At 34.3% G+C, this 23,921-nt stretch overlaps 1 protein-coding gene across 1 annotated transcript in view; it reads left to right on the top strand.

The window, feature by feature from the left end:
• Positions 1 to 23,921, top strand: part of LOC133200992 (uncharacterized) — a 233,657-nt gene that overhangs the window by 26,451 nt on the left and 183,285 nt on the right. The window contains exon 2 of the mRNA XM_061336799.1: positions 2,954 to 3,044. Coding sequence (XP_061192783.1) covers positions 2,954 to 3,044 — 91 coding nt within the window. The remainder of the gene's footprint in view (positions 1 to 2,953; positions 3,045 to 23,921) is intronic.

The following is a 23,921-nucleotide window of genomic DNA, read 5'->3' as shown; positions in this document are numbered from 1 at the left end:
ATTTTTTTTGAAAAATTTAACTTTAAAATTTGAAAAATTTAAACATCTTCTTAAAATTTCAAAAGTCAGGTGCACATGTCAAGGTCTCAATTCTATCATTCCTGAAAATTTCAAATTTCTATTTTGCGCAGTTTCTTCGGAGTAGGACAGACCGGAATTGCAGAAAAACGTCAAAAATACGTCATATTTCGCGACCGGAAGTGAAATCATCAAAAATGAAAAAAACGTCCCGAGGGAACATCGTTCCCTATCATCTCCGAAAGTTTCATAAAAATCCACCGAACCGTTACTGAGATACCGGTGTAGGAAAAAAAATAATAATAATAATAAGAAAAAGAAACAATACAATAATAGAAGGGTCTTCCGCTGAAGACGGAAGACCCTAAAAAGAAACAATACAATAATAGAAGGGTCTTCCGCTGAAGACGGAAGACCCTAATAATAATAAACAGAAGAAAATCAATAGGTCTTTCCACAGAAAGGTGGAAAGACCTAATAATAATAATAATAAACAGTACAATCACTATAAGGTCTTCCGTATGAAACGGAAGACCTTAAAAAGAAGAAATGGTAGAATCACTATAAGGTCTTCCGTCTGAAACGGAAGACCTTAATAATAATAATAAGAAACGTTGAAAACGGAAGACCTAATAAGAAACAGTGGAATCACTATTAGGTCTTCCTTGAAGACGGAAGACCTTAACAAGGCTATCTTTAAAAAATTGTCTTTAAAAAAAATCTTCCGATCAACTGACTAAAAATGGCCCGACTCAATTTTTTTTTTTTTTTTTTTTACATTTCAGGACACAATATTTTTTTCTTTTTATTCCTCTTATCCTGTCAACAAATATATTGAAATTTTCTGGTAAAAAGATTTTCCCACCTACCTACTGACTCGGTAATTTTACCCTGAGTCGGGAGAGGACAAGCAAACATTATTTTAAAGATGTCCCAATATTGTTTTTCTTAATTTTTTTTTATTGCACATATGCTGCAGTCTTTACAACTGTGCAAAAGACTACATGATTGGTAATGGTAATACAAGTGTTATACATGAAACATATGGAAAGTTACTGATTCAAAATTGAAAGACTACTTTGGATATATCAAACCCCTGGATATATCGAAGTTTCATCCAAGTCCCTCCAAATTCGAGATACTGATATTCCACTGTACATGAATTTCAGTGCAAAAATTTGTTGAGGCCATCATTAAAAATATCTTTGTTTCCCCTAACCCAACCCTTAAATCTCTAGTTGGGTAAGTAGGTAGTTAAAATTTTTTTTTTTCAGACAACAGCTTTGAAAATTCCTTCTGAAATTTAATGGAATAATACCTTTATAAATAAGAACAGTATAAAAGAAAGTGATTTATAAACAGAATATCATATAAATGCCGTTGAAAAGCTAAATTCAAGGTAAATTAAATTCACAGGTATTCTTCAGTTGAACTTGTAAAATACATGTACGTATCTCACGCCAGTGTAAATTTATTGAAATCCAATATTTAATAAGAGAAGATTCTCAGATACGCAAAACCAGACATTCGAGTAATTTTCAAACCTACTATCAGCTTCCAGTGCTTAATGCAGTGTACTTTTTCAATATTTAATTGAACCAAACCATATCTAAAAATGATAAATAGGCCATACACAATGTCATAGTCACAAATAAAAGGCATGAAGAAAGGACGTCTGAATTATATTCATCAGGATGAAATATGCAGACATATTTACAACTCCCATGTAACATAGATGAACTGTTTATTAGATCAAAACTCAAATTAAATAAAATGCAGTGAAATTGATTGATGTGTTCACAAGGTAGGCCCCTCGTCTGCTCATGAGGTGGGCCTTGTCATGTACTTATAATTTTTTTTATAAGCACCTTAATTTCAAAAGACAGGATTGCAAATACCACCAAAACACTCTGAATTAGTTATGGTATATTTTATTAATGAAATTTTCAAGTGTGTAGTGTTCAAATAAGCTAAAGGCATAAGGTTGATACGTCGCCGTTGTTTTGTAACACGAATAAAGTATTCCTCTGTGACCAAGTTATGGGCATGATTTTGCTTCCAACAAAGGATTGAAAATCACAGTAAAGCAATATCGGCCATTCTGATAAAGCGGATTTTGATGAAATTGTATTTTATAAAAATTAATAATCATTAAAAAAGAAATATTTGAATAATCTTATTTAAAAAAACTTTTCAGTCGGCACGATTTAATTGGGTCAGTCGGTAGGGGAAACAAAGGTATTTTTTATTTTGGCCTGAATCTTATGGTTTAGATATTAGGGCTGCACAATAATATCGATATTCTGATATATTGCGATTCGTTACCAAAAAATATTGTATTGCGATACATTTTTTCAGTACCGATATACCAGCAAACTGCTAGGACTTTTAATTTCTTTAGTAAAATATGAAATTTAATAGGTTGGAAACATTTTCAATTATGCCAAAGAGTTCCAAATGGTAATGTTGCTGTTGTATGGTTGCATTTCGTTCCAAAACTTAGTGAAATCAACAAGAACTTTTTGTCACAATGTTTTTATAAGAGTTTTAAACTTTCTTCTTATAGATGAAGGTTAATAAAATAAGAAAAAGAGCATTTTAACTGTCATAGAAAATATTGCAATACATATCACAATACAGATAAAAATATTGCAATATATGGCAATACAAAATTCCCAGCCGATACCCAGCCCTATTAGATATCAATTGATAATGTAAGATGAAAAATTTTGCTAAATTTAAATCATTTTTTCACAATTTACTGGGGCTTATAAGAGACTTGTTCTTTAAAATGCATGTGTATCTTCAAAAGAGACCTGTCATTGTGATGTTTTTGTTTTTTCTTCAAATTAAAACTACCAATCAGAATATATGAGTTAGTGTTATACTCAGCAATAAAGTCCTATCATTAATGTGGCATTCTTATATTATCTAGGAAGGGCTGCTGTTCGGAAAAGTCACTCAAAGAGTAAAAGATACTATTAGTGATTCTCAAATCAATAACTATAAAGTGGAAACAAAAACATGTAAGTAAAGCAAAAGGAAATTTTGTCAACATTCTGCAAATCAACATCAGGTTTATTAGCTCACCTTAGTTAAAAGCTCAAGTGAGCTTTACGGATCACATTTTGCCCATCGTCTGTCTGTCCATCTGTAAACTTTTCACATTTTCGACCTCTTCTCCAGAACCAAGGGGACAATTTCAACCAAACTTGCCACAAAGCATAAATTATAAAGTCTTCTTGGAGGATGGGAATTCAATTTTGTTTAAATAAAGGACCATGTCCTCTTCCAAGGGGAGATCATCAAGAAAATGCAAAAAAAAAAAAAAAAAAAAAAAAAAAAAAAAAATCTAGAACTACTGAGCCAGAAAAGAAAAAAACTTATCTGAAAGTTTTCTTACATATTTCAGTTCAATATTTTTAGCTCTTCTGAGCCAAAGGCTCAGAGAGCTAATGTTATTGCCATTTGTGCAAGGTGCATCAACTTTTTGGAATATGAGCCATATTTCAAGAACCCCTTGGCTAATTTTTGTCAGTTTTATCTCAGAGTATCCTGGTTTGGCCCAAAAGATACATAAATATAGGAATGTGACTCTCAAACAAGGGGAGATAATTTTCAAAAGAAAGAAAAAGTATCTGTTACTGAAAAAAAACTTCTCAAGAACAACTTGGCTGATTATCACCAAACATATGCACAAGGATATGTTGAAGACGAAATTAAAATTAAAAATGTTCAAGGCATCACTGTGGGCAATTTTGCAAACTACATGTATAAGAACTAGGATCATCAAATCTTGTCAGTTGATGCCTCTTAGGACTACATATCATTAACTAAGTAGTAGATCACAGTGACCTACATTTTGGATTTTGCAGATGTTTTTGTCTATTTAACTAATTCTGTTGGTCTGTAATGTCCTCGTCCTCATTATGGAAATATTCAGATAATCTTAAACGTCTAGTGTATGCCTTGACATCCGTTTTTAATTCCTGATTCCCTAGGCGCCAACTTTAAAGCTTCATGTCTTCCTTATTTTTCAATGGATTTTGTTCAAATTTTCAGGTCGTTTAGATTTTACAAAACATTTTTCCAGTAACGACTACATTTCAGAAATTCCTTTCCACTTATGAGTTATTCCCCTTTGATTGAAATTTTAGGGGCATTGGTTTCCAGACAAAGGCTCCAAGACTATAATAGCTGGAGCACAAATACTATTGAAATTGAAAAGAATAAACATTGTAGTTGTGCACATCAGTTTTTATTTGTTGATTTCTGCGTTCAAAATGGTGCTGGGGGGGGGGGGGTTGGGGGTTAAAAATTAGGACGTCTGAGAGCAAAAATTTAGACATATTATACTTTGTTTCTTTTAAACAAAAAATATTTTGTTAAGACATGTAGAATGAAAGTTGTGCATAATTTCAATAGCTTTCATTTGACTTCACTAAAAGGGGGCTGGCCCCTAAAATTAGGGATCTATGGCCCTTGAAAGTTTTCATTTAATAACTCAAAAACGGTAAATATTTCAACATGACTTTCACTAGAAAAGTTATTCTTTAACATCTTATCCTGAAAAAATTTTTTTGTTCAGAGTATTGTGTAGTATGGGAGAAAAAAAGCTAGAACCGTACACAAGTAAGTTTTCATTCGGCAAGTAAACAAGAGCCCTTCGTGCGTTTAACTAAAATAGACTTTAAATAATATACCATTAGATGCTAACATTCTTTAAAAGAATGTTCTTTAAGTGTTCTGTGCTTCATTTACAAATCATTTACTGACAATTTTCCTCTTTTTAGATGGCACAAGCTATTGCTGCCACTCTGAGCTATGAATAAACAACAGTGTAAAATCACGGGAACCCTAGCGGCAATTTTTTGCAGAGACAAAATAATGAAAGTTGGGTTGTTTTGATGTTCAAAAATAAAATGTACATGGTTAACAAATATTCTCAAGTTATTTCAATTACATTTTGTTGATGGGCGCAAAGTTTAATTCCTGATATATGCCTTTATAATATTTCTCACCTTATGAATATTCATTAAATTACGCCAACTTACAACTAATATGTACACAAACCGATTTGTACGTAAGGAGTCAATTCGTATGCAAATGAAAGAAGTTAATTTGTACACAAAGTTTACTGTTTTGTGAACATGAAACAAATGTGAAAAGTTAATTCATACACACGGCCTTTTTTTTGCGTTGTGTAAATGCAATATAGTAAAATTTACTAAAAGTCAAAAAATCAAAAAAAAAAATTTTATGGATAATGGTTATAACACCTTACCAATAATGATTGTTAAACCAACACACTCTCAGTGGTTTCTTGGATATGCAACAAACGCTAATTATAAGATTTTTTAATTTGGTATTCCCTTATTATGAGATAATCCATGCTTGGAAAGCATTGATCACCAAATTTCTCCGTTTCTGAAAATTCAATTAGGCTAAGCATGGTTCGAGGGCTGCGTATTCCTAATTGCAGAACTGCATGTTTTTTAAATGTTTTATTTGAGACATTTTGTGGATTTTTAATATAATACTTATACAGTTAATTGAAATTTTACGGTGTCTTTTGATTATTTGAATTTCTAGTATCTGTTGACAATACTTTATTAGATAAGATATATTTTTGGAATGGAAAAAAAAAATCAAGACCTCTTAATAAAAGTTTGCATAAAAGAGAGTTGTTGAAGGCAGGAAAAATGCCATAAAATTTGCAAAGTTTATTATGGTTCTATCTAAACAAAAACAACCATTGTCTAATTATCTCGATCACAAAAACTACTGAACGGATGCTAATTTGTCAAATCTATAATTACAAGACTGTGATAGACATAAGTTACCCATATATTTCATTTGTATTTGAAAATTTTATTGTGCCTCAAATAAAATTTACCCTTTAAAAAGTGTAAGAAAAAAAACTACATAAATACATGTACATGAAATATTAGGATTTTCTTGTGAATTCAGTAGGCTTAATTTAGGTCAGTCTTCTCCTGCATGTGTTTCCAAAACTTCTTATTGCACAGTGACTAGCAGGGTCAGTGCATATTAAGATTACGTAAGAGAAATAGAGGCTGAAAAATATTTTGTTATTCTGTTCTTCTGTTTTTTTGCCCCCAGATCGAAATATCCCCGGGGTATATTGTTTTTGTCCTGTCTGTCTGTCTGTTTGTCTGTCTGTTGTCAACTTTAACCTAGCCCATAACTATTGCGCTGTCAAGGGTAAGGCTTTAATATTTGACATGAGTGTTCATTATGACAAGAACTTTCCTTCGGTACCACCATATATGACCTTTTGACCTTGACCTTGGAGTTTGACCCAGTTTTGCAAAATTTTACCAAACTTTAACCTTGGCCATAACTTTTGAATGGTTGGTGCTAGGGCTTTCATACTTCACATGTGTAATCCTTGTGACAAGACCTTCCTTTAAATACCAACAACTTTGACCCTTTGACCTTGACCTTGGAGTTTGACCTACTTTTTGAAAACTTTAACCTTTGCAATAACTTTTGAACAGTTGGTGCTTGGGCTTTCAAATTTCACATGTGTTATCCTTGTGACAAGACCTTCCTTTGGATACCAACAACTTTGACCCTTTGACCTTGACCTTGGAGTTTGACCTACTTTTTGAAAACTTTAACCTTGGCCATAACTTTTGAACGGTTGGTGCTAGGGCTTTCATACTTCACATATAAGTGTTATGTTAAATACTCAAAATGTTGAAAGTGAAAACACTTCAAAATTGACTACAGAAAACAACCAAATAGACCCTAAAATATTAAATTTGTCCAACAGAGAACTTACAGAAACAAAGATAAAATAATTGCTAAAGGGTTAAAATAATGCCAACACCGCAGGCTAATAATCAGGAATTAAAAACGGATGTCAAGGCATACACTAGACGTTTAAGATTATCTGAATATTTCCATAATGAGGACGAGGACATTACAGACCAAGAAGAAAATGATCTCGTAAGAAATAAATCATCATTTAATCCGAAAAAAGGTAGGAATCGGACACTTGATGCTGTCTGTGAAACACTTGAAAACATTTCTTTACCTGTGAATTTTCATCAAATAAAAGCAAATCTTTCTAAAGAGGAGGAAAAAGCACTCAAAAATCTTTCAAAGGATCCAAATATCGTGATCAAAGAGGCCGACAAAGGGGGCGCAGTTGTAATTATGAACAAAGATTTTTACAAGGGTAAAATTTTGGACATGTTGCAGGATAACAACTTTTACAGACAAATTAATGGAAATGATGATAGAAAAACCATGAAGAAAATAAAGAATCTAATTCATGGACCCCTATGCCCAGACGTAACAGAAAAGGAGAAGGACTATCTAACCAATTTCGACTTCCACGAAAGCCAGTTCTATGGGCTACCTAAAGTTCATAAATATGCTATAATAAAGGAAGCTATCAAAAGTCAAAATATGGAATACATTATCTGCCCAGATCCAGTAGACCTGAGTTTCAGACCGATAGTTGGAGGACCTAATGCACCTACTCAGAGACTCAGTCAGTTACTGGATATTCACTTAAAACCTCTCTGCAAGAAGGTAACTAGCTATGTTAGGGATGATCTGGACTTCCTCAACCACCTACCTAGTAAGTAATGTTAATGAAGATGCAAAACTTGTTACCTTTGATGTTGTTAGCTTATACACAAATATACCTACAGAATTAGGTATACAGGCTGTCCAGTTTGGGATGGAAAAATACCCCAATATGATCAACAGCAGATTTCAACCTGGTTTTATTTTGGAAGGATTAAAATTAGTACTTAATAACAATACTTTTGCATTTGCCGAAAACCATTACATCCAAACTAAAGGCACGGCAATGGGTACTAAGGTAGTGCCAACATATGCAACCCTAACTTTAGGCTATCTTGAAACGATACTTAAAAGTGAACTTATCAAAGTTTGGGGAGAAGAATTTGCTAACTTGATAGAAGAAAACTGGAAAAGATTTCTGGACGACTGCTTCATTATTTGGCACGACGATATGGATAAATTAACTCAATTTCATAGAATACTAAATGGGTTAAACTCCAATATTCAATTCACTTTAGAGATGAATAACGAAAAAATGCCTTTTCTTGATGTGTTGGTAGAAAAAAAGAACACCAGGATAACTACAGATATATATTATAAAGCCACTGACACACATCAGTATTTGCACTTCAGTTCATGCCATCCAAACCATACCAAGAGAGCAATACCCTACAACTTGGCGAGAAGAGTTTGCACGATAGTGAGTGAGGAAAACAAAGGATTTACGCCTAGAGGAATTAAAAACTTTTCTTGTAAAACGTAAATACCCAATATGACTAGTGGACGATGGTATAAAAAAGGCTAAATCATATGATAGAGATGTGACAACCAGGAAGAAAAACAAATAATTCCTTTTGTTCACACCCATAATCCACGAAATCAAAACCTAACACCAGTGGTAAAGCAATTAAACAGGATACTTAAGGAGGATGAAGACACAGAATCAATTTACCGAAATGTTCAATTTATAAATAGTAAATGCCAGGCTAAAAACTTGAAAAGAATTCTTTGTACATCCAGTTTTAAAGTCAAGATCTAGTAAATGAAAGATGCCTACAAATTTTTCAAATTTGAAAAACGAGTTCTTTTAATGATCCTTTACAAATATAGCTTGCAAAAATAGGGTGTTTCGGGACATAATTTTTTGATAAACTAGACGAAAAAACATATTTTAAACTGTAATTTTTAATGAAAAACGAAGAAAGTCAGGTATAAATTTAGGAGTTTTTTCCGTCTCAGATAAAAGAAATGTATCAATATTGCCTACAGTTTCTCAGAAAACGGTTTTTCATTTCTTCTTAACCTCTATTTTAAAATGATATTAAATTGAATATAGATATCGGGGTTACTTTTGACATGATTTCAAATTGAATACATTGAAAATCCTTCATTTGCTACACAATTCTTTTACAGCCATAAAGTACGGGAAAAATTAAGCTTAAGGAGGGATTCTTCTCATAAGAACACTTATTTCTTATATTTAAAAATCAATGAAATTTTCACAGAATCAAGAAGACAATATCACTAAGTGAGGGTATCAATTAGATTAAATTTGACCGTTTTATATTAGAGGCAAGGTCAGGTCAAGGTCAGTACCTTTTCCCTGGACATTAAGAATAAAAAATTACTGTTCCCAATCATGCGATGCCTACTTCTATTTCAATAGATTAAATGTTTTTTCTTTTTGCATAAAGAGATATTACCATATAGGGTCTATAAGATGATATTACCAAATTGACATAAATAATTTAACTAAAATGGGTATCGGCTAATCCGAATTTTCTCTATTTTTCTTAAAATTTAAGATATTTTAGTTATTTTTATATGCTTCCTATATTTAAATTTTTCTTATTTTCACATATGGTAAAGTTGTCACATAAAGATACAAAATGATATAAAAACACAAAGTTTTGACCGTTTACTAAGAGAGAAAAAACACTTTTTACGGATTTTTGGCTCAAATCGGAACTTAGATTGGAAGCTTTTAAAAGCTAACATAATTGTAGTTTGTTTGGAAAATCATATTTATTTGATATATTTTAAAACTTTAGTCACTTATTATTAATTTAACTTACATTTAAAAAATTTCTCCAATTCTTTGATTGTGAAAAAATTATAACTAAATTCATTGTTCTATAATTATTTTGATAGGCAGAAAAGAGGATATTTTCATACGCCGCCATTCCGCCAAAAATATAGTCCCTGCTAGATTTCAAACTCAGTTAACCATTTCTATTTAAAGTTGTACAATTGTGATGAGGAAAGAAAAATATGATCTTTTAAATCTCTAACATCTAAATATATAAAACATATAAGCAAATATTCTTTGAATATTTCATCTAGTCAGAAACCAGACAAGAATCCCTCCTTAAAACAATTATGACGTCATAATGGATCTAGAACCAAAAAGACAGTCTAAAGTCATTTACTAGATCTTGACCTTAAGGAAAGGAACTGTTCCATCACGAAATGCAATGCCCGAGATGCGGTACTTGTGACCATATTACGGAGGGAACCAGTTACAATTTCCAGGGACGAAATTTTAATGTCAATGCCGATATGTCTTGCGAAACTAAGAACGTTATCTATGTTATAACATGCCCTGGATGTAAGGAATTTTACATCGGAGAAACAAGCACTACACTGAGAGCTCGGATACGAGTCCATAAACAGCATATAAATAACCCGGAATATAGACAAATTAAACTAAGTGAACATTTAGATGTATGCGGGAAGAGACAATTTACTGTTTTTCCCTTTTATAAGATGCTGTTTGGAAACCAAATCCAAAGAAAAGAAAAAGAGAAACACTTTATTACTACCTTAAAACCAAAGCTTAATACCATTGTTTGATTTTCCCAAAATAACACCTTGGAGTATAACGTCATAGTGACTTTATAACTTTCCGCTTATTATGACGTCACAATATACGTTACTATGTGACAGATAGTAAACTTATTTGTAAAGCATCTGAAGATTGTTAATGAAAGCGGTAATGCTTTACTGTGTTGATTTCTTTGTGTTTTCAATTTAATTGTTTTCATTATATATATATATATATATATATATATATATATATATATATATATATATTAGGGATGTCAACGAGTACCCGGTTAACTGGGTACTCGATCGAACATCCGAGTATCGAATACTAAAAATGGTACTCGGTTACTCGGATGTGTATTTTTTTCTTATTTCAAAGTACATATTTTTATCAAAAACTTTTCAAAAAATAACTTAAATTTGCACACGGTAATTAGCATGTCGTCATCTACACCCGTAAAACACCCGTTATCGCCTGTGACTGTGTATATATAGTAATTAGTGACCAATCATTTGGTACACAGCTGTTCTCACCTATTGTGATCCTTAATTTTTAGATGGCTTCAATGATTGTTTTCAGTGAACATTGTTTAAGTATGGTCTATTACCTTCAAATCATTTTTATGCCCCGCCATGAATATGGCCGGGGCATATAGTGTTTGTCATGTCCGTCTTCCGTCCTTTCGTCCCTCCGTCACACTTTGCGTTTAGCTCTGTTCAAAGCTCAGTTTCAGAGAAACTATCCAAGATATTTTTATCAAACTTCATACACTGATAGATATTGATGAGGGCTATGCAACTGCATCAATATTTTTTGACCTTGACCTTTCCTTTGACCTTGACCTCACTTTTCTTAAATTAGTGTTTAGCTCAATTTTAAAGATACCATTTAAGAAAGTGTAATCAAACTTCATGTGTTGATACATACTGAAGTAAGCTATTCAACTGCATCAACATTTTTTGACCTTGACCTTTCCTTTGACCTTGACCTCACTTTTCTTAAATTAGTGTCAAACTTCATATGCTGATACATACTGATGAAAGCTATTCAACTGCATCAACATTTTTTGACCTTGGCCTTTCTTTTGACCTTGACCTCACTTTTCTTAAATTAGTGTTTACCTCAGTTTTAATGAAACCATTCAAGATATTTTTAACAAACTTCATATGCTGATACATACTGATGAGAGCTATTCAACTGCATAATATATTTTACCTTGATCTTTCCTTTGACCTTGACCTCACTTTTCTTAAATAAGTTTTTAGCTCAGTTTTAAAGAAACCATTCAAGATAGTGTTATCAAACTTAATATGCTGATACATACTGATGAGAGCTATTCAACTGCATCAACATTTTTTGACCTTGACCTCAGTTTTTCTTAAATTAGTGTCAAACTTCATATGCTGATACATACTGATGTAAGCTATTCAACTGCATCAATATTTTTTGACCTTGACCTTTCCTTTGACCTTGACCTCACTTTTCTTAAATTAATGTTTAGCTCAATTTTAAAGAAACCATTCAAAATATTTTTATTAAACTTCATGTGGTAATACATACTGATGTAACCTTTTCAACTGCATCAACATTTTTTGACCTTGACCTTTCCTTTGACCTCACTTTTCTTAAATTAGTGTCAAACATCATATGCTGATACATACTGATGTAAGCTATTCAACTGCATCAATATTTTTTCACCTTGACCTTTCCTTTGACCTTGACCTCACTTTTCTCAATTTGTGTTAAAATGTTACTAATATACCCTCGGCGGGGCATTCATGTCCTATGGACATATTTCTAGTTAAATTATTGAGTTAATATACGACAGCGAAATCGGACATTCATAACCCACCTCACAAGTGAAGAAATATTTAGAAATAATGAAAGATTTTAAAAAATGCTGAAAGTCAGTTTGCGTAGTAAGTAAAGTGTATACGGAGGAAACAGCAAATGAAATAATGTTAGACTAGCGATCCCAACAATGTCCGTTCCTTCTCTTTCGCTAGTCTAATCATCACAAACCTGCGTAACAGCTTGTCCTCCTTTTGCGTTCATGAAATAGATCCTAAACAAGAACTGTAAACCATTTGTAATTTTTGATGTATTAATTGTCTTTTGTGTTTATTTGATAAATAAATTAAGTACCAAAAAATCATTTCCGTTGGACTCGATGTTTATATACATTTACAAACGTGTTAAAAACAGCTTTGGGGTTTAGCAGAGCTTAACGGGGCTCAAGAAAATTAACACACTTGTATTTTCATTTTTGTTACGGAGTACCCGGGTACTCGATCGGAAAAACGTCCAAGTAACCGATTATCAAAAATTGACCGATTTGACATCCTTAATATATATATATATATATATATATATATATATATATATATATATATATATATATACATATACATATATATATATATATATATATATATATAATGTAAATTGTAGTAAAGTCCACGGTATAGGTAGGTTATAAATTAAAATTAAATCCAAGATAAACAAACAAGTTCACATTTAATTATTACACCAAGGGCTTTCGCACATGAATCAAAATGTTCACTGCATGGCGTATTCCTGACAGAAGGGTCCCGTATTTGTTGTTTATGGACTCTTGTGTAAGAGCTAGTTTGTTACGGGTCTGTCCAATGTAGTTTTCCCCGCATGAAGTACAAGTCATACAGTATATCTAAAAATTTAATATACTCTATGACTTGTACTTGCAGTGAACATTTTGATTCATGTGCGAATGGAAACTTTTTAATATTTCCATTTTATAAAGTTCTAGAAAATAATGAACAATTACAGAGAGCCAAGGAAGATTATTTTGTAAAATTATTTAAACCTAAACTAAATGTAAATTGAGTATTATAGCTTAGAATTAGCAGTCTATTTCATCACAATGTACATATGTTCAATTCTTTACTTTTGGTGCCCTAATGACATTTACCTGCGCCAATATATAATGCTGCCTTTATGACGTCACAATAACGACGTTATAACAACCAAGTTGTATTGTTTTTATAAACTTTGTTACACTCTCAAGAGCCTCACGATGAAAATGCTTAGTGTAATAATTAAATGTGAACTTGTTTGTTTATCTTGGATTTAATTTTAATTATATATATATATATATATATATATATATATATATATATATATATATATATATATATATATATATATATATATATATATATATATATATCTCCAAGAAAAATCAAAGTGGTCAGTGATAAATATGAAAAATATTCAAACATATAAAAACACAGAGAACGAGTAAAACATCAGCGCTTTCATTTCTTCTTCAGGATGTTTTACAATATACTCATGGTAACGTTTATTGTGACGTCATAATAACTTAACGTTAACAAGTCTCTGATTGATGTCATATTTTTCCCGTACTTTTGGCAAAATAATACAATAAAAAAAGAACAAATGTGACTCAGTAAAATACTCTACATGTATTAAATATAATTCTTTTACATTAAACTATTTAATTTAGGTTTGAAAGTCCTTATAAAATGTTTTTCTTTATCTCATCGTTCAATTGCATTAGAGTTATACAATATATGAAATGGAAAGACAGTGAAAGTTTTATTTCCGCATAAGTCAAGGTGTTCACTGACTTTAAGTTTATAGTATTACGGCACGTTAATTTGTTGTTTATGGACTCAGCTCCTTTCCCGCAAGGTACTTCCCGTCTCTCCGATATGTAATTCACCGCAATCAGAACGTTATAACGTATATGACGTTTCTAGTTTGGCATGACATATTATTATTAACTGTAAACTGTTTTCAGCTAAAATTAAAATGTTGTCCTTGTTGTATGTATGGACAGGTACCACAACACGGATCCTGGAATTTCGTCACATGAAATTCTGTCGTTTCTTTAAATGAGGACTTAGTGAGATTTCATCTAAGATTCTTCGGCTGCCTTCTACTGTTTATGAACTTTCGATTTTTAAATATTTTAGACATAGTTTCATTGGTTTTCAAAACGTTGTTTAGGTGATAAACAACTGGTGCAACGTTTTTATTTTGGGGATTATGTGTCGTTATTAATGATAGGATCTTGGAATTTGTCCTGTTTTGTTGCCTCTGCACAACAAATTAACGTGCCGGAATACCGTAAACTTAAAGTCAGTGAACACCTAGACTTATGCGGAAATAAAACTTTCACTGTCTTTCCATTTTATAAATTGTATAACTCTAATGCAATTGAACGATGAGATAAAGAAAAACATTTTATAAGGACTTTGCACGTCTATCACAATCTTGATTCTCATGTGCATGAAGTTCATTAGAGCACTTATCTGTCTCCTAGGGATATTTATTCAACCCTTCCAACAGGGCAGCCCCTTGTTGGTGGAGATTAGCTGGGCTTACAGATGCTTTCAAACCCTAGCATCCAGTTAGTCCCAGAGATTTTCAATTGGAAAAAAGATAGAATTTGCGGATGCCAGTTGATTTGGTAAATGTAAATATTTGGGAGAGAGTCTTGACAGACTCTGACAACATTTTCCTGAGGTGAACATGCTGAATAATTAGGCTTATGACGCACACGTGCGCGAGTAAGAGTATCACTGATGTAAGGTTGACGAGCTCAACGGACCAAAATAGAACAATGGATTTCTTTAAGTTTTAGAGTGAATATAATGCTTATGATTGCTTACTGTATTAGAATCGGTTTCAGTGGTAATACTGTGGCGTTTACACAGATGGCAGGATGAAAAACCTTACACCAACATGTTGTTGCCTTTTTCTTCAGATAGGCAATTCAATTCCTAGACCCCATGGGACTTCCACCAGCCGTACCATGATTACAAGAATTTCATATCGACTGTAAATAGTGAAAAACTATGTGTATACCTCCAGTGCATCAAGTAGTACTACAAAATCTGTTAACAAATCTGACATCATGAATATGCATGTGTTTTTGGCTTATTACCACTTTACCTACTTGATGTCATACATTTCACGGTTGAGTAATTTTGAACACCGATTTCAGTGCACAGTAACCAAGATACAACTCTATCCAATTTTCATAATTTTCAGCCACTAAGTCAAAAATATTTTGCATATTATGTTACCCTGCGTTTCTTTTTCCTTTCAATATATATATAAATAAACCAAAATGCTTGGAATGAATTTGAAACATACTCCCTGTCAATTTTAAATACATGTACCACCTCTGGCCTGTGTATATTTTCAACTACCATTGTTTAATGACTTTTTAGGTCACCTGAGTCACTCAGGTGACCTATTGCTGTCTGTTTTCGTCCGTCGTCGTGCGGGTGTGCGTCGTGCGTAAACTTTTCACATTTTCGACTTCTTCTCAAGAACCACTGGGCCAATTTCCACCAAACTTGCCATAAAACATCCTTGGGTGAAGGGGATTCAAGTTTGTTCAAATGAAAGGTCACACCTTCTTCCAAGGGGAGATAATTAAGAATTAGTGAAAAATTAATGGTATCATTTAAAAATCTTCTTCTCAAGAACCACTGGACCAGGTGAGATGAAACTGATATGGAAACATCAACAGGTAGTGTAGACTCAAGTTTGTTAAAATCATGACCCCCAGGGGTAGGGTGGGACCACAATGGACGATCAAAGTTTTACATAGAGATATATAGGAAAAATCTTTAAAATTCTTCTTCTCAGGAACAACTAAGCCCTGATTGGTCATATTTATATGGAAGCAACCTCAGGTAGTATAAATTCAAATTTGTTCAAATCATGACCCCCGGGGGTAGGGTGGGGCCACAATGGATGATCAAAGTTTACATAGAAATATATAGGAAAAATCTTTAAAAATCTTCTTCTCAAGAACAGCAAAGCCGTGATGAGTCATATTTATATGGAAGCATCCTCAGGTAGTGTAGATTCAAGTTTGTTGAAATCATAACCCCCAGGGTTAGGGTGGGGCCACAATGGAGGATCAAAGTTTTACATAGAGATATATAGGAAAAATCTTCTTCTCAAGAACAGCAAAGTCATGATGAGTCATATTTATATGGAATCATCTTCAGGTAGTGTAGATTCAAGTTTGTTCAAATCATGACCCTGGGGGGTATGGTGGGGCGACAATGGACGATCAAAGTTTTACATAGAAATATATAGGAAAAATCTTTAAAAATCTTCTTCTCAAGAACAGCAAAGTCATGATGAGTCATATTTATATGGAAGCATCCTCAGGTAGTGTAGATTCAAGTTTGTTCAAATAATGACCCCCGGGATAGGGCGGGGCCACAATGGAGGATCAAAGTCTTACATTGGAATTTATAGGAAAATTTCTTCTCAAGAACTGCAAAGCCATGATTAATCATTTTGATATGATCGAAGTTTTACATAGAAATACATAGAAAAAATCTTTACAAATTTTCTTCTCCAGAACCACTGGGCCAAGAAAAATGAAACTTATCTGGAAACATCCTCAGGTAGTGTATATTAAAATTTGTTCAAATCATGACCCCCAGGGGTAGGGCAGGTCCACAATGCATGATCAAAGTTTTACATGGGAATACATTGGAAAACTCTTCTCCAGAACCACTGGGCCAAGGAAGATGAAATGTAGAAACATCTTCCGTAGTGTAGATTCAAGTTTGTTAAAACCATGATCCCCAGGGGTAGGATGGGCCACAATGAACAATGAAAGTTTTATATTGGAAAATGTAGGAAAAATCTTGAAAAAAAATTCTTTTCTCAAGAACAGCAAAACCATGATTGGTTATATTTACATGGATACATCCTCAGGTAGTATAGATTCAACTTTGTTCAAATCATGACTCTGGTTTCTGGGGATAGGGTGGGGCCACAATGGATGATCAAAGATTTACAAAAGCTCCTTCTATCAGTTTATTTTATACTCTATGGATCTTATATGGATTGTTGTTTTATACTCAGGTGACCGTTAAGGCCCTTGGGCCTCTTGTTAAGATGCATGTTTGTTTTTAGACTGAAATTTTTGTGCAACAAACAGCTTTAACTTCTTTTTAGCTCACCTGAGCTGAAAGCTCAAGTGAGCTTTTCTGATCACCCATTGTCCTTCATCTGTCCGTCTGTAAACTTTTCACATTTTTGACTTCTTCTCAAGAACCACTGGGCCAATTTCAACCAAACTTGCCACAAAGTAATCTTGGGTGAAGGGGATTCAAGTTTGTTCAAATGAAGGGCCATGCCCTCTTTCAAGGGGAGATAATAAAAAATTAGTGTCAAATTAATAGCATCTTTTAAAAATCTTCTTCTCAAGAACCACAGAGCCAGGGAAGATGAAACTCATGTGGAAGCATCCTCAGGTAGTGTAGATTCAAGTTTATTCAAATCATGATCCCCGGGGGTAGGACAGGGCCACAATGGAGGATCAAAGTTTTACATAGAAATATATAGGAAAAATCTTTAAAAATCTTCTTCTCAAGAACAGCAAAGCCATAATTGGTCATATTTATATGAAAGCATCCTCAGGTAGTGTAGATTTAAATTTGTTCAAATCATGACCCCCGGGGTTGGCCGGGGCTGCAATGGAGGATCAAAGTTTTACATAGAAATATATAGGAACAAGAGGCCCATGAGCCACATCGCTCACCTGAGTAACTTTGGCCATGCTGTTCTTTACCAGATTTCCACCCTTTTAATATACCTATTGTGGCCCCGCCCTACCCCCGGGGGTCATGATTTGAACAATTTAGAATCTACACTACCTCAGGATGCTTCCAAATAAGTTTCAGCTTTATTGGTCCAGTGGTTCTTGAAAAAAAGATTTGTAAAGATTTTTCTTATGTATTTCAATGTAAAACTTGGATTCCCTATTATGGCCCCGCCCTACCCCGGAGGTCATGATTTGAACAATTTATAATCTACACTATCCCAGGATGCTTCCATATAAGTTTCAGTTTTTCTGGCCCAGTGGTTCTTGAGAAGAAGATTTGTAAAAAATTTTCTTATGTATTTCAATGTAAAACTTGGATTCCCTGTTGTGGCCCCGCCCTACCCCCGGGGTCATGATTTGAACAATTTAGATTCTACACTACCCCAGGATGCTTCCATATAAGTTTCAGTTTTTCTGACCCAGTGGTTCTTGAGAAGAAGATTTGTAAAGATTTTTCTTATATATTTCAATGTAAAACTTGGATTCCCTACTGTGGCCCCGTCCTACCCCCGGGGGTCATGATTTGATCAATTTAGATTCTACACTACCCCAGGATGCTTCCATATAAGTTTTAGTATTTCTTGCCCAGTGGTTCTTGAGAAGAAGATTTGTAAAGATTTTTTCTATATATTTTAATGTAAAACTTGGATTCCCTATTGTGGCCCCGCCCTACCCCCGGGGGTCATGATTTGAACAATTTAGATTCTACACTACCCCAGGATGCTGCCATATAAGTTTCAGTATTTCTGGCCCAGTGGTTCTTGAGAAGAAGATTTTTTAAGATTTTTCCTATATATTTCAATGTAAAACTTGGATTCCCTATTGTGGCCCCGCCCTACCCCCGGGGGTCATAATTTGAACAATTTATAATCTACACTACCCCAGGATGCTTTCATATAAGTTTCAGCTTTTCTGGCCCAGTGGTTCTTGAGAAGAAGATTTTTTAATGACCCCACCCTATTTTTGTCTTCTCTTGATTATCTCCCCTTGTGAGGGGACTTGGCCCTTCATTTTAACAATTTAAATTCCCCTTTACCCAAGGATGCTTTGTACCAAGTTTGGTCAAAATTGGCCCAGTGGTTCTTGAGAAGAAGTCAAAAATGTGAAAAGTTTACAGACGGACAGACAGACGGACAGACGGAAGGACGGACGACGGACAAAATGTGATCAGAAAAGCTCACTTGAGCCTTCGGCTCAGGTGAGCTAAAAACCTTTAAAAATCTTCTTCTAAAGAAGAGCCGCCGAAATATGGCTGAGATATTGCCGACTCGGGTAAAACAACAATAATCAATCAGTCTAAAGAAGAGCAAAGCCATGATGAGTCATATTTATATGGAAGCATCCTCAGGTAGTGAAGATTCAAGTTTATTCAAATCATGAGCCCAAGGGAGGGCGGGGCCACAATGGAGGATCAAAGTTTTACATAGAAATATAGGAAAAATCTTTAAAAAATATTCTTCTCAAGAACAGCAAAGCCCTGATTGGTCATATTTATATGGAAGCATCCTCAGGTAGTAAAAATTCTAATTTATTCAAATCATGACCCCCAGGGGTAGGGCGGGGCCACAATGGAGGATCAAAGTTTTACATAGAAATATATAGGAAAAATTTAAAAAATCTCCTTCTCAGGAACAGCAAAGCCCTGATTGATCATATTTATATGGAAGTATTCTCAGGTAGTGTAAATTCAAGTTTGTTGAAATCATGACCCCCGGGGGGTAGGGTTGGGCCACAATGGAGGATCAAATTCTTAAATAGAAATATATAGGAAAATATCTTCTGATGAAGAACTCCAAAGCCATGATTAGTCATTTTGATATGGAAGCATCCTCAGGTAGTGTAGATTCAAGTTTGTTAAAATGATGACCCCCGGGGAACTGAAAAGTAGGTCACCGTGACCTTTTTTTGAAATTTTTTGGCTGTATTGTATATTTTTGGGTACTTTATTGCTTAGAATCATCAAAATTTGTCAGTTGATGCATCTTGGGTCCTTGGAGTAGGTTGACTGAAAAGTAGGTCACCGTGACCTACTTTTGAAAATTTATAGCTTTAATTAAATATTTTTGGGTACTAATTGGCTTTGAATCATCAAACTTTGTCAGTCAATCTATCTTGGGTCCTCGGAGTACAACAACTGAAAAGTAGGTCACCATGACCTACTTTTGAAAATTTATGGCTTTAATTAAATATTTCAGGTACTAATTGGCTTAGAATCATCAAACTTTGTCAGTTGATGCATCTTGTGTCCTTGGAGTACAACAACTGAAAAGTAGGTCACTACTTCACTTACTTAAAGAAGACCTACTTATAAAATTTTATGGTTATAATTTTAAAAAATATTTTAGGTATTAATTGGCTTAGAATCATCAAACTTAGTTGATGGGTCCTCAGAGAATTACAAGTGATAAGTAGGTCACCATGACCAACTCTCAGGTACTAATTGGCTTAGAATCATCTTGGTTTCCCAGAGTGTGAATTGAATTTCAAGGGTTTATCTAAATATACAGGATACTTAGAGGCTTCAAATAGAAGTGATAGGTTGAACAGTTTATCAGAAGAGCGATTCAAGGCCCTTGGGCCTCTTGTTGACTTCTTCTCCAGAACCACTGGGCCAATTTCAACCACACTTGCCACAAAGCATCCTTGGGTTAAGGGGGTTCAAGTTTGTTCAAATGAAGGGCAACACCCTCTTCCAAGGGGAGATAATTAAGAATTGGTGAAAATTTGGTATCATCTTTAAAAATCTTCTTCTCAAGAAGAAAAGATAAAACTTATGTGAAACCCTCATTACACAGCTTAGATTCAAGTTTGTTCAAATCATGACCCCTTGGGGTGGGATTGAGCCACAATGGGGGATCAAAGTTTTGCATAGGAATATAAAGGAAAAATCTTTAAAAATTTTCTTCTCAAAAACGACAAAGCCACAATTAGTCATATTGATATGGAATCATACTCGGGTAGAGTAGATTCAAGTTTGTTCAAATCATGATCCCCGGGTTAGGTTGGGGCCACAATGAGGGATCAAAGTTTTACATAGGAATATATAGTAAAAATCTTTTCAAGAACAGCAAAGCCACAATTAGTCATATTGAATATGGAATCATCCTCAGGTAGTGTAGATTCAAGTTTGTTCAAGTTTTAACCTCCAGGGTCAGGGTGGGGCCTCAATGGGCAATCAGAGTTGTACAGAGGAATACATGGGGAAAATTTTTAAAAATCTTTTTAAGAACAGCATAGCCATGATTGGTAATATTTATATAGAAGCAGCCTAGATTTAAGTTTGCTCAAAATATGACCCCAGGGGTAGGGTGGGGTCACAGTGGGTGATCAAAGTTTTACATAGCTGAAATACATAGGTAAAATCTTTAAATCTTCTTCTCAAGAACAGCAAAGCTGTGATTGGTCATATTTATATGGAAGCATCCTGAGGTTGTGTATATTCAAATTTGTTCAAATCATGACCCCCAGGAGTAGGTTGGGGCCACAGTTGGCGATCAAAGTTTTACATGGAATACATAGGAAAAATCTTTAGAGAACAGCAAAGCCATGATTGGTCATATTTATATGAAAGCATCCTCAGGTAGTGTAAATTCAAGTTTGTTCAAATTTTGCCCCTTGGGGGTAGGGTGAGGCCACAATAAAAGATAAAACTTAATAGGAAAAACATCTTTTTAAAAACTTCTGCTGCCATGATTTGTCAAAGAAATATGGTAGCATTCTAAGTTAGTGTAAACTCAAGTTTGTTAGCCCTTCTGAGCCAAAGGCTCAAAGGGTTAATGCTATGGCCATTTGTGTGGAGTGCATAAACTTTTTAGAATATGGGCCATATCTCAATAACCCTTTGGCCTATTTTCGTCAAATTTCTCACAGGGTATCCTTGGCTAAAGGGCTCTCATTTATACTTAAAGAAGGGATGTGACCCTTAAACAAGGGGAGATAATTAGGAAAATAAAAACAGAGTATCCTTGGCCCAAGGGCTCTCATTTATACTAAAACAAGGAATGTGACCCTTAAACAAGGGGAGATAATTAGGAAAATAAAAACAAAAATACTGGTTGCTAAAATATCTTCTCAAAAACCACTGGGCAGATTATCACCAAACTTGCATGCAAGAATAAGGATATATTGTAGATTTAAAATTGTTCAAGGCATTACACTGGGACAAAGGGTGTGGTCTCAAAGTCACTTCAAATTTAACCAAAAATTATGTTTTGTAAAAACGTTGATATTTTGCATACTATAAGGACTAGGATAATCAAATCTTGTTAGTTGATGCATCTTCAGACCTCATATCATGTTGACTCAAAAGTAGGTCATGATGACCTATTTTTTGAATTTTGCAGGTATTCATTTTCAAATTTATTCAGAGGCATATTTTGGACACTTTAAGGCTTATGGTCCTCATTCAGATACATTTAGATTAAGAATCATCAAACCTTGAAAGTTGATGCATCTTGGATTGATTGATTGATTGTATGTTGTTTTACGTCCCATTCGAGAATTTTTCACTCATATAGAGACGTCACCATGTACTGGTGAAGGGCTTAAAATTTTGACCTTTACTCGGAATTTAGGGCCATTGAGCAGTGAGGGTTCTTTATCGTGCCAACGCCTGCTGTGACACGGGGCCTCGGTTTTTAAGGTCTCATCCAAGGGACCCACAACTTTCACTTCAAAGTGCTGAGCGCATGGCGAAGGAATGGTTGCTACCCATTTGTTATCAACTTAGGTCTGTCGTGGCCAAGATTCGAACTCACGACCTCCCGATCACGGAGCGAGCGCTCTACCGACTGAGCTACCATGAACGGTCTGATGCATTTTGGAACCTTAAAACATTTTTCAAAAAGTAGGTCACAGTGACCTAGTTAGCTCACCTGAGCCAAAGGCTCAAGTGAGCTTTTCTGATCAAAATTTGTCCGTTGTCTGTCGTCATTGTTGGCGTTGTCGTTGGCGTTGTTGTTGTAAACTTTTCACATTTTCATCTTCTTCTCAAGAACCACTGGGCCAAATTCAACCAAACTTGCCACAAAGCATCCTTGGGTAAAGGGGATTCAAGTTTGTTCAAATGAGGGGCCACACCCTCTTTCAAGGGGAGATAATTAGGAATTAGTGAAAAAATAGTGGCATCATTTAAAAATCCTCTTCTCAAGAACCACTGGGCCAGGAAAGATGAAACTTATGTGGAAACATCCTCAGGTAGTGTAGATTCAAGTTTGTTCAAATCATGACCCCCGGGGGTAGGGTGGGGCCACAATGGGGGATCCAAGTTTTACATAGAAATATATAGGAAAATATCTTTAAAAATCTTCTTCTTAAGAACAGTAAAGCCAAGATTGGTCATATTTATATGGAAGCATCCTCAGGAAGTGTAGATTCAAGTTTGTTCAAATCATGACCCCCGGGGATAGGGTGGGGCCACAATGGGGGATCCAAGTTTTACATAGAAATGTATAGGAAAAAATCTTTAAAAATCTTCTTCTTAAGAACAGCAAAGCCATGATTGGCCATATTTTTATGGAAGCATCCTCAGGTAGTGTAGATTCAAGTTTGTTCAAATCATGACCCCCGGGGGTAGGGTGGGGCCACAATGGGGGATCCAAGTTTTACATATATATATATATATATATATATATATATATATATATATATATATATATAGGAAAATATCTTTAAAAATCTTCTTCTTAAGAACAGCAAAGGCATGATTGGTCATATTTATATGGAAGCATCCTCAGGTAGTGTAGATTCAAGTTTGTTCAAATCATGACCCCCAGGGATAGGGTGGGGCCACAATGGGGGATCCAAATTTTACATAGAAATATATAGTAAAATATCTTTAAAAATCTTCTTCTTTAGAACAGCAAA

The sequence above is a fragment of the Saccostrea echinata genome, unplaced genomic scaffold, assembly GCF_033153115.1.
Source record: "Saccostrea echinata isolate AGI-Se365-2 ecotype Australia unplaced genomic scaffold, CSIRO_AGI_Sech_v1 ptg000042l, whole genome shotgun sequence".
Classification (NCBI taxonomy): domain Eukaryota; kingdom Metazoa; phylum Mollusca; class Bivalvia; order Ostreida; family Ostreidae; genus Saccostrea; species Saccostrea echinata.
The sequence above is the reverse complement of the archived record's forward strand: the minus strand, read 5'-3'. Positions and strand labels throughout refer to the sequence as shown.